The sequence below is a fragment of the Porites lutea genome, chromosome 4 (genome assembly GCF_958299795.1).
Source record: "Porites lutea chromosome 4, jaPorLute2.1, whole genome shotgun sequence".
Lineage (NCBI taxonomy): Eukaryota > Metazoa > Cnidaria > Anthozoa > Scleractinia > Poritidae > Porites > Porites lutea.
Window position 1 is genome coordinate 41,530,791 of NC_133204.1, and position 13,910 is coordinate 41,544,700.

General features: G+C 38.5%; 1 protein-coding gene across 2 annotated transcripts in view; it reads left to right on the top strand.

Moving 5' to 3' along the window:
- The window catches only part of LOC140933624 (uncharacterized), a 33,077-nt gene extending 26,522 nt beyond the window's left edge, over positions 1 to 6,555 (top strand). For both annotated transcript variants that reach the window (XM_073383230.1, XM_073383229.1), the window contains 7 exons: positions 340 to 581; positions 1,141 to 1,911; positions 2,522 to 2,589; positions 3,078 to 3,126; positions 3,570 to 3,648; positions 4,320 to 4,371; positions 5,390 to 6,555. In XM_073383230.1, coding sequence (XP_073239331.1) covers positions 340 to 581; positions 1,141 to 1,911; positions 2,522 to 2,589; positions 3,078 to 3,126; positions 3,570 to 3,648; positions 4,320 to 4,371; positions 5,390 to 5,501 — 1,373 coding nt within the window. In that variant the 3' untranslated portion in view covers positions 5,502 to 6,555. The remainder of the gene's footprint in view (positions 1 to 339; positions 582 to 1,140; positions 1,912 to 2,521; positions 2,590 to 3,077; positions 3,127 to 3,569; positions 3,649 to 4,319; positions 4,372 to 5,389) is intronic.
- The last annotated feature ends 7,355 nt before the right edge of the window (positions 6,556 to 13,910 follow it).

A 13,910-nucleotide genomic window follows, 5' to 3' on the forward strand; every position in this document is an offset into this window, starting at 1 on the left:
TGCACAGGGCTCTTCAAGTTAGTGCAAGACGAATATAATTTTATTGCTTTTCTTTTAACCCTTGAAGCCCCGATAGTCACTCACATCCAATTTCTCCCAACAATAACACTGCCACGAGAGTGAATGAATTGATCACCAAAGATAAAATGTTGTGATGTTAGAACAAATTCTCTCAAGCAGTACCATAAGGAATGTATAAAGAACAGTGTGGAGAAAATGCATGTTGATGTTAGGGCTTAAAACGGGAGGGCGGGGCAGCGACTATAGGTAAAAAGTTAATCTCTTGTCACATTTCTTTTTAACGCTTACATTTTCACGATGTATTTGAATTATCTGCAGGTGATATCGAAGAAAAGCAACAACAAATTCAGGATTTACAGGCTGAAGTTGAAAGGCTAACCACAGAGCATGCCAAAACTGCAGAAAAGTTGAGCCATGAAGTTAATCAGGTCTCTAAGTACAATGAAGAAATGAGGCAAACCCTACAGAATCAATTTGACGCCACCCTGGCCACGAAAACGGACGAATGCGAAAAGCTTGAAGAGCACTTAGCCTCGTTAAGGGAAACTTTTGGAAGAGAGGTTTGTATAAAACCACGATGGTTTTGCTCATCGTAGCACCAGACCCATAGCTTCCTTCTTTTGCAACATTTTTGTCTTGTTATATTTGGAGCCTGAAGAGAAGGGCTCGTGACGGTTAGGTTGGAGGAAAGGAGCCTTCTTTCTCTAACAAATAAAACGACTCCCTTTTGAGACCTTAAGTTTCGAGCAAGAGATTTGACTAAGTTTTTTCCGCGTATTCTCAAAAAATAGACACCTTGGAAAGCTTCATTTTGCCTTATGTCACCTGAAAAGTTATCAAGTTTATTTTTGTTGAAAGAGATTAAGCTCTCACCCATTCGCAAAATGATAAAACTTCACACTTTTGATAACTTGTTTCCTTGGCTTCACTACGACATTTTCGGCAAAAACCATAGTAGGATGGCGACGGTTATCGCATTTTCCCGCCCAAATGACGTTGGTTCACACGCGCACGCAAAAGGTCTCTATTACAACCTGCAGTATAACGTTGTTTAATCGTCAATTTGTTGATCTATTTAATATGTTTATCAAAGTTACTTTTTTGCCATTTTCTCTCCAGAAAGAACAACTAGAAAGCGAACTTGTTGAAAAGAGTCAGGTTATAGACACTATGAACGAACAGCTCAGTCAATATAGAACAGGAATGCTCAATAAATCTGACGAGGAAAAGCTGTTTGAAGAATTACAAGCTAACTATGACCTGCTGGAAACGGGTAATAGCAAACTGCGGCAAGATTTATACATGACTATGAAAGAAAAAGAACATTTGCGCTTAAAGTTAAGGAAAGACTATGATCAAATCGTAGCTTCCCTTAAACTTGAACTTGAGCAGAGTAGGGAACAGAATCTAGAGAAAGAAAGGTTTATTCATAACCAGCGAGTGGAAATTCAAAGTCTTGTAGAGGATAAAGATTCTCTGATTGCAAAACTCAAAGAAAAATCAGGTGTGACAAACGAAGATCTGCAAAGATCTGGTGATGTTGAACCGAACGTTGATGAGGTGACCGAGTTGAAGAACGAAATAAATTTGCTGCGAAAGGAATGCCAAGACTGCAGGATGGAAAAAGACAAGCTGTTTAATAAGTTTCACGAAACAGCAGAATCGCTGAGGAGCGAACTGGAAAAATCTTTTGACGAAAAAGCAAACCTCGCACAGAAAAGTGAAGAAGCACTAAATCAAAACAGAGAGTTACAACAATCGTTGCTCGAAAAGCAATCTGCGTTGACCAAAGCAAAACTGCAGTTTGAGCATATTGGAAAGGGCTGGAGAAATGATCTTGAAGCAGCCAGGGCGGAGAAAGAAGAATTACTCAGGCGGCTGGGAAGCCAGGTAATCTGCGAACGCGTTAGTAAAAGCGTTTCTATGGAAAAGTCGGCTCTCTTGGAATTTTACACTTCAGGGGTCAATTTAATAAAGCTTTTACAAGTGTAATCATTGTTCTAGGGTCGGAAGACAATAGCTACACTTTTAAATGTTTTATTAAATTGATTTTGAAGTTCTAAGTATTAGCATTATTCGAAAAAAATTCTTGATAACCTTGAGTCTGGAAAAAGCAATTATTGTTTGGAAAATGTCTGGCCGGGAAAAAGTCTTGAATTTTGGATCCAAAAATCTGTGCGAACCCTGTATGAAGAAGATATCAAACAAATTTCTTTAGGGAGCACTACCCATAATAATTTTTATGATGATTTTTGCAGGCAGAGCAATAAAATTTGAAAAAAGGTGACCCAACTTAAACAAGCTTCAATCCATGATCACTCTTGCTTTCCATTGCAACAAACGACAGGGAACATTTTCAGTGCTTAAATATGGTCTTGAGTAACAAAACCGGACCATTATTCATTCAATTGATGCCTAAAAAGGTTTTAGCTTTTTTAAAAAATAGCAATTAGCGTGACGTAGCCTCTTTAAGTTAGACGACAACTGTCTTTGTTTGCAGAGTGTGGCGATTAATATGCCTGTTGACGATGACGAAGCAGCTGAGACTATGGAACGACTGAAATTAAGGTTGGTATCGTTGTGGCTGCTTACTTTTCTATGGTGATCCTTAGCTGCGTTGTTTGATAAATAATATCGTGGATGACAAAGTACTTTACTTTACTTTACTTTACTTTACCTTATTTGACGAGAAATGAGAATGTGAATTTGTACCACGTGACCCGGTTTTCCCCTTAGTTGTCGTTTACTTTTTTTACGTCTACGCTAAGATAAGTAGTTTCACTCCAGTTTTATCCATAAGAATGGTTCTGGGCAGTTTTTATCTGCTCATTTTCTCTGCTGAGAAATTCTCAACTTGAATCTGACGTTTGCCATTTGGCGTAAACGTGTCTCTTCTCGCCATTGTTAGGTAATCAAATGGTATGCTCGGGTTCGGTAATTATTAGAATTTTGTGAAAATTCGCGTGAAATTATTTCCCCATTTCCACGTGTCATAGACACGTATTAACTTTTTAATATTCGTTGACAATTTATAGTCTGCTTTCTTCTTCTTTCAGGTTGCGAGAAATGGAGGAATTGTATGATGCGAAATGCCGTGAAGGGGAGGTAGGAAACACGCTCAATGAATCAAACAGTCATGAACAATTAGTTTATTTTAGCACAAGAGTGAGTGTTGCTATGCATTCTACGTTTAGTGAGGGTTGTCAATCATATTCTGGAGATTGTAGTTTGGAATTAACGTGAAAGTATAGTATGATGCACGATAGACCACAGATGAATCGAATTTTACATATTGGCGCCCTTTTTGTTCTAGAACTGTCTATAAAGACTCATCGACCCACCAGAACTTTGGTCTTTATTAACGTTTTCAGATGGGCCAAAGGGGTTCAGTTACTGAACTCTTGCGTTTTGCTATTTCATTTCTACAAGTTTCTTTTATTTTTATCCTCATTGTATTTAAGAGATAAGAGCCCCTTGGAAAAGAATATAATACGACTATGTTTATGAAATTTCCTTGTGTCTACAATAACGTATTTCCTGTTTCAAAGGTCTCTTTGCAAATGGAAGACGTTGGAAGTCCGTCCAAGGAATACCCTACAAAATATCATTATTCATCACCACATGTCAGTAAGTATCAAACCAGTTTTTCGTTATATGACAGGTACTTTGTCTCCATCTTTTGATTGGAGCTTCTGATTCCAGACAAAACTTGGATAACACTATTTACGACTGTGAGAAACAAAAGCACTGTTGTCTTCCAAAAATGCAACCTGAACTATAGGCAAAGTTTGATACGCAGCCCAGTGTAGGAGTTTAAGAAAAAATGAATCACATTGTGCACTGATTACAGATTTATCCGCATTAGTGAACGCTATTCACCTTCTAATCAACTGGGCCCTAACTGGTCGAAAAGATGACGTCATTAGCACACGTCATGAAGACGTTTAGAGACGACAACAGTTCCAGCGCTAGTCTCTCTCCAGTGTGAGTTTCTGATAGTTTTCAGACTCGTTTCAGTTCTTTGGATATGAATCACTCTCTCTTGATCTCAATGAAAAGGGAATTGAGCAAGCATTATTTAAAAAGGTGTAGAGTGCACAGACGGTTTTTTTTTTTCATAAACAACAGAGAAATAAATTTCTTTACTTACAAAAATTAATTATCTACACCCGCACCTAATTTTTATGACAAATGGTGTTGACCGTAGACGAAGTCTTATCTAAATTGGACTCCAAACAATTATATATTATAACTGAAAAACTCAAGGATGAAACATGTTTTTGTCTGTTTATGTACAGCTCGCGAGCCTAGTTCCTTTGTCAGACAATTTGGACGCGTGTTGAAAAGAGGGTATGTAATTAGTTTTCATTATCACTTAAGTATCATAAGATATTCTTATTTGTTTTTTACATGTCATAGTGTTTCTTTCAAGCGGCTTGGTATAGGAAAACACATCAACGTAGATACTGAGCTTTTCCTCGTCTTTCAAGGGTTGGCAAGTGTGAAAAACCTCATCCCTATTGCCCACTGCTCAAACGTAGTTTCCAAATTGTTATGTGCAGGATGTTAAGCTAGCCTATGTAAACGGCGGAAATTTCGCGACGCCCCCGCTGGTTTCCCCGCAAAATGACGTCTGAGAAACGAGCGCAGAAATTCCATACTGATCCCAGAACTGGGTCCTGCTTCTGATTGGTCGTGCCGCGTGGGCAATTTGCTTCAGCCAATCAGAAGCACTAGCCAGATCTGAGTAGTGGCACGTCATCAGTACGGAATTTCTGCGCTCGTTTCTCAGACCGGTGTCATTTCGCGGGGAAACCACCCGTCACCTAGTATATCACCTTTACCACACGCATACACGATCCTTTCCCTTGAGACAGGGCCACTTACATTTTGAAACATCTTGATCATTGCCACATTTCTTGTTCTACCAGTTCTTGTTTCACTACCACTGTCTGGGGTACTAGCATCTTCCAAGTAAAAGTCAAAGAATCTCTTAACGCTCTTTGGAGCGTGTCAATCTCAATCTTTCTTTGTCATATTCGTATTTCTCTTCTCTTTGCCTAATTGAATTTTTCTTCAAAATGCATTCTTCTTTAGCCACCAATTACCAGACCTTTACACTATCGTTGTTATTTGAATATTTATGTTGAAGTTCAGTTTTACCTTTAGTGCAGATTAGAGTTTTCTTTGTTTGTTTTCCATTGTTTTCCATGTATTATAATGACTTTCAAGGGAAATTAAGATAGGAGCCAACGATAAAATTGAACCACACATTTATATCCTAGATTCTGCTAATGACATAAGTTACTAACTATACTCTCTATAAGCTAACCAATTTTTTTTTCTTGTTTTCTTGTTGTTTCCTCAGGTCATCTCTATCTCTAAGTTCACCCCGTGGATTTCGGAAGGCAGCTTTGGCCTTGTATTTCGTCTCTCTCCATCTTTTAGCTTTTATGTACATTTACCAAGTTTTACTTTGAGGCCTGTTTTATTTCATTCAACTGAAGCTAGTATTCTAAACACGACACAGAGGCGAAACTATGCTTTTATGATGAAGTTTGATCTCAATTTAGGGTAAGAAGAGGGTGCACAGGTACCCCACGGACCCTTCGTTTGCGCCACAAAACTTCAGGTGAAAGGGTGCATATAGGGTAAGAAGGGGGTGCACAGGTCTCCCAAGATCAGCCAATGGGACTTGTGAAGCACCACGAAACTTTCAGAACGATTTGTTAAATACGTAACGAAACAGTAGATGAATGACCCTAACAATCAAATCCCTTACATTTAACACATGAGGATGGGTGTTTAAAAAGGCCAATGAATAATAAAAGTCTCTTTAGGCAATGTGGATGCAGGGATATGACTTGGTCGCACCGCATCAAACTATTATGAAGTATGAAATGAAATTCTCACACGGTGCTAAAATTCTAGGAGATCCACAAGGAATAACATCCTTCGTTTGAACAGGAAAGACATTCATAACATGCTCAATTAGCTTTCAGCGAAACGCCAAGTACTGACCACTATCGCGCATACGTAAATCATGTGACTACTTAGTGATGTAGTTTAATAACAAGATAGAATCTTGTTGACCTGCGTAGCTGACGAGATTGTTATGCCCGGAGTACTTTCTTGGCGGTAGAGCCAAACGAAACGAGCGGCCAAGCCACGAAGGAAATTCTTCAGTTTGACTTGCCTCTAATCTTCTCACGGCTTTCGCGCCAGAAATTAAAACCGCAGCTCCCGCCAGCTACTAAAACTAGAATTATGTTGTATCTGTCGAATCTAGAATAAAATTTAGGTATGAAGGTAAATCACAGTCTAGATTATTTGAACATATTTTTCCTATTTAATTTTTCCTTTCTTAATGCGACACTCAGATAGTGAAACCGAGTTACTGAGGTGCAAAAAAATAATAGTTTTATTAGTTAGCAGCCAGTAGCTTCCCAATATTAAAAGTAAGGAATTTTATTTTTAATTGAATGGTGTAAATGTTAAAGAGAACCGATGTCAAGGAATAAAATAATACCTTTATAGGGATTTACTATGATGTGCTGTTCTCTTACCTACACATGTAGTATTAAAGATCCTGAAAAAACAGTCACAAACAAAGTGTTCACTGCATCTACGTTAGGAAAGTCTTCCTAAACAATTCTCCTTCCCTTTGGCAAATAGTAAAATTGACAAATTTGTTCCCTTGTCAAGGTAAGAATTGTCAAGTTGTTTAGATTACACAAGGCTCAGCAGTTTCACCTTGAATGTTGAGGACGTTTATCAGACTGAGCTCTATTTGACGAAATTTTTCGAAATTCAAACAAGGAAGTGCCATCAAATTTAGTGAAACAACAATAACCGCTCAGAGCGTTAAAAGAAGGTAAAAATGACACAGCAAATACAAAAAGGGCTCGGATAGGTAAACTTGAAGATAGCAAATGTGGATTTTGAAAACTTGTTAGCCTTAAACAGTTTGTCAATGAACATTTTTGTTGCTTGTAACGTTTGAGAAAATGCTTGGGAGAAATTTGAGTGAGAAGCAGCAGGTAGACGTGAGGTTGTCACTCGACCACGGTCTTGAGGTGGTGTTGGCAGTTTGCAGAGTTCAGGTTGCGGTAGTTTCCCACGCATGTAGTCACGGCCATTTTTGTCTGGTCACGCAATCTTCCTTCCCGAAAACGTTGCATGATGAGACAAAAATGACCAAGGTTACTGGAGCATCGCTGAGACTCACTGTATCCGATTTAGCTTATTGAGGTGTTTGCTAAAGGCAAATTCTTTTTACACAAAGTGAATTAGAGTGTAGAAAGGTGTGGACATTTCCGACACTATGCTCTCCTAGGTTCTGCTTGTAATAACTTAGGGACACGTCATTATTTATCGCTTGGGGGGATCGGAGAATTTCGAGAGGGATCACTTGATTTTTAGGACAACAGAAGGGGCTATCATTCGGTATTGAGAACCCAAAAGGTGGGATCATTGAAACAAAATTAGAAGAATTCGGAGGGACCACTCAAATCTGCTTGGACAATACCAGTTTGAGAGCATATAAAATAAATGCGTCCATTCTGCGGGGAGATAAAAGTGTTCAATTGCAGTCTCAATTTGTTCTAACAAACTTCATCTAGAAAGAGCAAGTCTGTTATACTTTCGAAGGAGAACGGTTTGTCACACTTTTGTATTAACTTTTTTATAACCTGCTTATACCAAAGCTAATATTCAGCTATAGTTTGAACATAACAAGTGAATTCTGAATTGTGAACCATGACTCATGTAACTGAATCATTGTGAAATAGCGCTATGGCCTCTCCAGGAATGGACACCCTTTCTCAGCTCTATACCAAATCGGATTCAACCGCCTCGTCTGTCTCATCTTGAGCCTCATCATCCAATATTTCTTCATTTGTGTCTTGAGCCTTATCATCCGATTTATTTAGTCCAGCGTTACGGCAGGTTGACCTTGTACTCCGAGTGGGGTTACTTGGGTGCAAGGGCTCTCAGGGTCCCTACCCCTATTATAGTCTATTATGTGGCCAATTATAGACCCCATCTTAGTCACTTTTGGGCAAACATGTAATTTTCGCGATCCCAATTTAGTCACTTTTTAATTATGTATCTACCTTATACCGAATGAAGAACACTTTACTTTTCACATACAGTACAAACATTCTAGTACGTATGCATCCTCGGAGACCCAGGGGCAGTTAGTCGGGTCGATAAAATGTTCGTTGTGAAAGTTTACTGTAAGATCGAGACGAGCCCCTGGGCACTTACTCTTACCGAACCAGTTCCAGAAGCGTTTGAATTGCCTGCTTCTGATTGGCCAGAAAAAATTTTTTCTGGCCAATCAGCGAAGAGAAGCTGCCGGGTGACTCTCGTGTTTTCTTACACGACGTAGTTTTCCTCATCGATCGCCATAGTTGCGTAGCGCGTTCAACTGGGAAAGTTTCAGAACAAAATGTTAACAACCCGCAAAATTGCAACCTTTAGCACGGCTACAAGAAACAAACACGCTCCGATGAATTTTTAGGGCGGATCTTTCCAAGGTATCGTAAATTTTTATTGCTGATACGATACGCGATGCATGACTTTCACTTTCCACACCTTACTTTGCTCACATTGTCTAGTATACAACACCAAGCTTACATTTTAGATGTCCATGTTCGTTGCATGACTTCTGAAACTTTCTACAGCGTGAAAATTTGCGTTGCACGGCCACGCAACTACGTCGATTGATCGTGGGAATTGCTGGCTTCCTGCAGTGCACGCACCTTCTTGCTTTCGCGCCAAACTCGATCCCTTACGGTACGTATTTTAAATACAGCCGTTGTGTTTAGTTCGAAATCTCAGTCCGGTCATGTGCTGAATCCTGACTTGTTAAGTGAGGTCGATTTTTGCAGGTTGTGTGGGTTTATTTTTACGGATAAGTGAAGAAAAAAAAGTAAAGGTGAGTTTGCCAAAATGTTTGAAAGTGGTTGGTGTGAAAGTTTTGGAGGGCGATAAACGCGCAGTGTATGACACGTGTAGGTACAGGGTTAAGAAATCGTGGAAGGGTGGGATGTCTATATAGATATTTTTGTAGTCATCAAAGCTTTACAAGAAGTGAACGTTCTTAAGGAAATTCCAGGGAGAAGAGACCAAGCAATAGGGACACTTTCCAAAGATCCAAGGACCTGACCTTGATTTCAAGGACCTGGGTTAATCTTCACTGTGATTAGAATTATGGCTTATATAGTAGAAATGAATTTTTATTATAAGAGACATGTATAAAAGTAATTTCACATAATATGTGTTTTTTTTGCCAAACTATTTATCTATGATTGACTTGATTTTTTCCCTTACTGACCCCCTCAAACCATAGTACTAACTATGCTCAAACACATACATGGTACAAGATGGGACTTATTTTGAGAAAATAATGCTGCAATATTAACAAATTTCCTTTGGTGCATTTGTTTGATATTTCATAACTTCCCTATCATAATTTTCCTCATCTGACAATAATATTCTTCATTGATAATAATTTTTAATTATCTTTAAACACCCTCTTCAGAAAAATAAAAAATCTTCATTGCATGGTCACCATTCCACACAGTGTCTTTAAAATACTTTCCACAGAACATAACTTATTACAACTATCAATTATTGTTTCCTTTAGAAGACAATCAGAGAATACAAATTCTAGAATACAAACAGTGAAGATTTGATTCTTGAAATTCCTGTCACAGATCATTGATTTTCTTTAAGCAGACTAACAGTCTTTGGCACTGATGTCGCAACATAAGTGGCTTGGAATGATTCTGCTGTTTTCATTACTGTCATCAAAAAAGGAAGGAGTTTTTTCTCTTCTACAAGTTGTACACTTAATGAAATCTGAGAGAAGAAAGACTTTAAGAATTATCGAAAACAGTAAGAGACAATTTCAGCACAGTTCCCTTTTTTCCAGAGAGTGTTGGAAAACAGTTTTTGTATGTTATATGTAGGTATACCATATTTACTTGTGTATAATGTGCACCCGAATATAATGCACGAGACAGTTTTCAAATAATATACTCAAGTATACTTGTTGGCCACCTAGTACAACAAACCCTTTGGGACAGAAAGAATCAACAAATTAGAATAAAATAAAATATTACAGCTCCCTAGTATATACATAACTCAAGCAGTATTATAAGTAAACATGTGAACTCCAATAAAAAAGTAAAAAAAAAAAATCTCAACAGCTTAAAAATAAAATTAATGTAATGGAATCTGTAGTTCTGTATTATGGGGTGTTTTTCCATTTATAATATGTAAATGTTCAATTGCACTATTATCTTAATTAAGCAGTCGCAAGGCTTACTTCATCACCTTTCAACTGTCAATAAATGGTGACAAAAAAACATGATAATTCTTGTGAAGTGTCTGTCAGCTTTTAGACATAAGATTACAGAGCATCCTTGAATAAAAGCCAGATCTACTGTTAAGTATAATGAGGGTCCTGAAAGGGGGATATCAATCCCATTGAAACTGTTTAACCCTCAATTCCCATTTTTTACGTTTTTTTCCCATTCTCAATGATAGAATCCCCCTGCCAGTGACTTAAATCTCATTTTTCCAGAGCAACAACATCCCATTTTACCCCTTCAGAACTCCCCACAATGGATTCAGTGTAGCAACCTTCCTAGTAAACAAATCAGCATACTTACCAATGAACAGCTGTATGTACCTGCAACGGGATTCTTCTGGTACAACTCCTTAAAGAACATTGCCCTGAATTTCTTGTCCCCCAGTTAATGATTCCAGGCTTCCATACGACAAAGAAAACACTCCCTATCCTTCCAATATTTCTGATCTTTTGTTTTGCTTTCCCCTAAGGAAACGGCCTGAATTTCTAGTGACTTCGAAAACTTAACCTGGTCCACCACAGTTCGCATGAGAGGCTAGGTGAAATCACTATGACCAATGGATTACCAGGGAATTCATAACCTTTAGCATCTAACGATTTTTAAACCCCCTAGCTTATAGGCAACATTTGGAAGGTTAGACTCTCCTATCAATTGCCCAAAAACATCCCTTCTTTCCAAAATCTTCTCAATAATAAATCTTTGCTTCGCTTTGAACTGTACCACTGTACCACAGGAAACAAAGACAAGCCTTCTAATTCTTCAAGCGCTTGCTGGAGGTCTCCCTCGAATCTAAAGTTAACACTGCTATCAACTTCGCAAGAATTCGTACGGTCAACTGCTGTAAGCTTTTAAGCTTAAAAGTTTCGAAAGGAGTTTGGAGCGAAAGCACAAAGGCACTGCAGTTAGCCGGCATTTCCCACAATCATTCGACGTAGTTGCGTGGCCCGTGCAACGGAAATTTTCACGCTGTAGAAAGTTTCAGAAGTCGTGGAACGATCATGAACATCTAAAATGTAAGCTTGGCGTTGTATACTAGACAATGTGAGCAAATTAAGGTGTGGAAATTAAAAGTGAAAGTCATGCATCGCGTATCGTATCAGCAATAAAAATTTACGATACCTAGGAAAGATCCGCACTAAAAATTCATCGGAGAGTGTTTGTTTCTTGTAGCCGTGCTAAAGGTTGCAATTTTGCGGGTTGTTAACATTTTGTTCTGAAACTTTGGTCGAGAAACTTTCCCAGTTGAACGGGCTACGCAACTATGGCGATCGATGAGGAAAACTACGTCGTGTAAGAAAACACGAGAGTCACCCGGCAGCTTCTCTTCGCTGATTGGCCAGAAAAAAATTTTTCTGGCCAATCAGAAGCAGGCAATTCAAACGCTTCTGGAACTGGTTCGGTAAGAGTAAGTGCCCAGGGGCTCGTCTCGATCTTACAGTAAACTTTCACAACGAACATTTTATCGACCAGACTAACTGCCCCTGGGTCTCCGAGGATGGTACGTATGCTAACCTTAAATATGAAGAACTGTCTTACCCAAAAATCAGAAAATGAGCGACCCCATTCTTGTAATTCTGTTGAAAATGCGACCCCATTATAGTCACTCCTGTCGTGAAAATGTGACCCCATCCAGCGGCACATCCCCCAAGTTAGTCTCTTATGAGCCCCCTCCCAGGCTTGTACTCTTAAACCGGCTGCTGCTTGTTCTAGATTTTAAAATCAAGGGTGGATTTAGGGGTCGGTCGAGTGGACCGCGACCACCCTTTTTTTCTGTGAAATCATTTGTATTATTTTTCATAAATTTTCTGTAATTTGCACGTCCAAAGTTGACTTCGATCATAAATAGACTCCGCGGACTTTCATTACGTCTCAGACAACAAGGCTTTGAAACCAATCGACTTCAGAATTCATTTAATAAATTCGTCAATCGCCGTGGTCTTATCGTGGAGAAGTATGGTGCAGCCCTGCGGGAGATGAGATTAGCAATCCAGGCCTAAATTGCACCATCGTATCCTTACATTGCTTATTTAATATATAGATATAGCCAGGGCTAAAAGCGAAGCTCCCATTAATAAATTTGTAATTTCAATCAAACAATAAACTTGTATTCCACGAATCAGTTCACTTTAGAGCACAATCATGTGACTTTTGTTTTGAGGGATTAAGGCTAAGTGATTTGAGAGAAAAATAATTTGCTAACAGTCCAAGCGTGCACCAACCTTACATCGAGTTGACGGCCTTTATATGTACACCCAAAAAATAGCAATCATCTTCGATCACATTTAACGTCCATAATGGCTCTTGATCACAGTAAATTAGGCCTGGAAAACAAATACTTGGAAAGCAAATCCGGCAGAATTTTTTCCGTTTGACAAGTTTGCTTTACAAAATCTTGCTAACAAATCTGGGGGCGTGTAAACCAACCTTTTATACTATAACATCTGACAGTCTGAGGTGAAACACTACTATGAGGCGCTGTTTTTATCATACAGACCTCAGACAGAATGCAGTATTTCACAGTTTTGAAATATAAATTGCACTCACTCAATACTCAGGACGATCGAAGCTCGCGTGGGTTTTTAGCGAAACCGCTAAAAAAATTTCCAAAATCACGTATATAACGGGCAGCCAATTGCAAACTGTGGAGCGTTTGAAAGAACATTAATAGAGTTACACTTCAACATAATAAATAATTTATTGTGTTTTTTTTTATTTAATGGTTTTATAACGATGTGTAAACTTAACAAGCGTTTAATACGCGCGACGTTTTGAGTACTCCTGCAAGCGACGACTGAAAACATTAAAGGCAAATTGCAGTGGGGAGAGACTACTAACAATCAATACAAGAAATATAATTCGGTGAAACATTTACAGAGACAACAATTTTCATTCACGAAGACAATTAAGTATTAAAGTGTCTCTAAGAATCCTGAGTCTTTATGCTTAAAGCCTAAGTTTATGTTTTTTAAAAAGCCTGCTTCCCGGTGTTTGCTGTTTTCAAAGATGAACTCGGGCGAGAAAATTGCTCAAAGCTTTCTTTCTACAGCCAAAATAAAAACGCAACGTTTTTTTCGTTCTATTTGCGGTGAAAAAATATCGACTAAAGACTTTTTTAAGTTCTGCAAGCTTAAATCAAACCTCATACTATAGGTCAGGTCATTATCTCAGATCTCAATTCAAACATGCATAAACTATAGCCTCATAAACTGCGCTCGGCTTCATGAAATTAGATATATGAAAAAAAAACAAATACAAATACAATAATTACTCAGGCAGCTCCTGGAAGCTACATCGCTTCAGACTTTTCAATCAAGCAAGGTGAAAAACGAAAACGAATCGATGCCATCCGAAATCGGATTTCCGACTTTGACAGGCGACGTATTTCTCAACCAAAAACCCAATAGACAAACTAGCCATGAATAACAGAAGACTCTTGATAGTAGCTGAATTTCATTTCGTAAATCCAGTAGAAAAAGACAGTTAAAAACATCACAAGTTGACACAAAA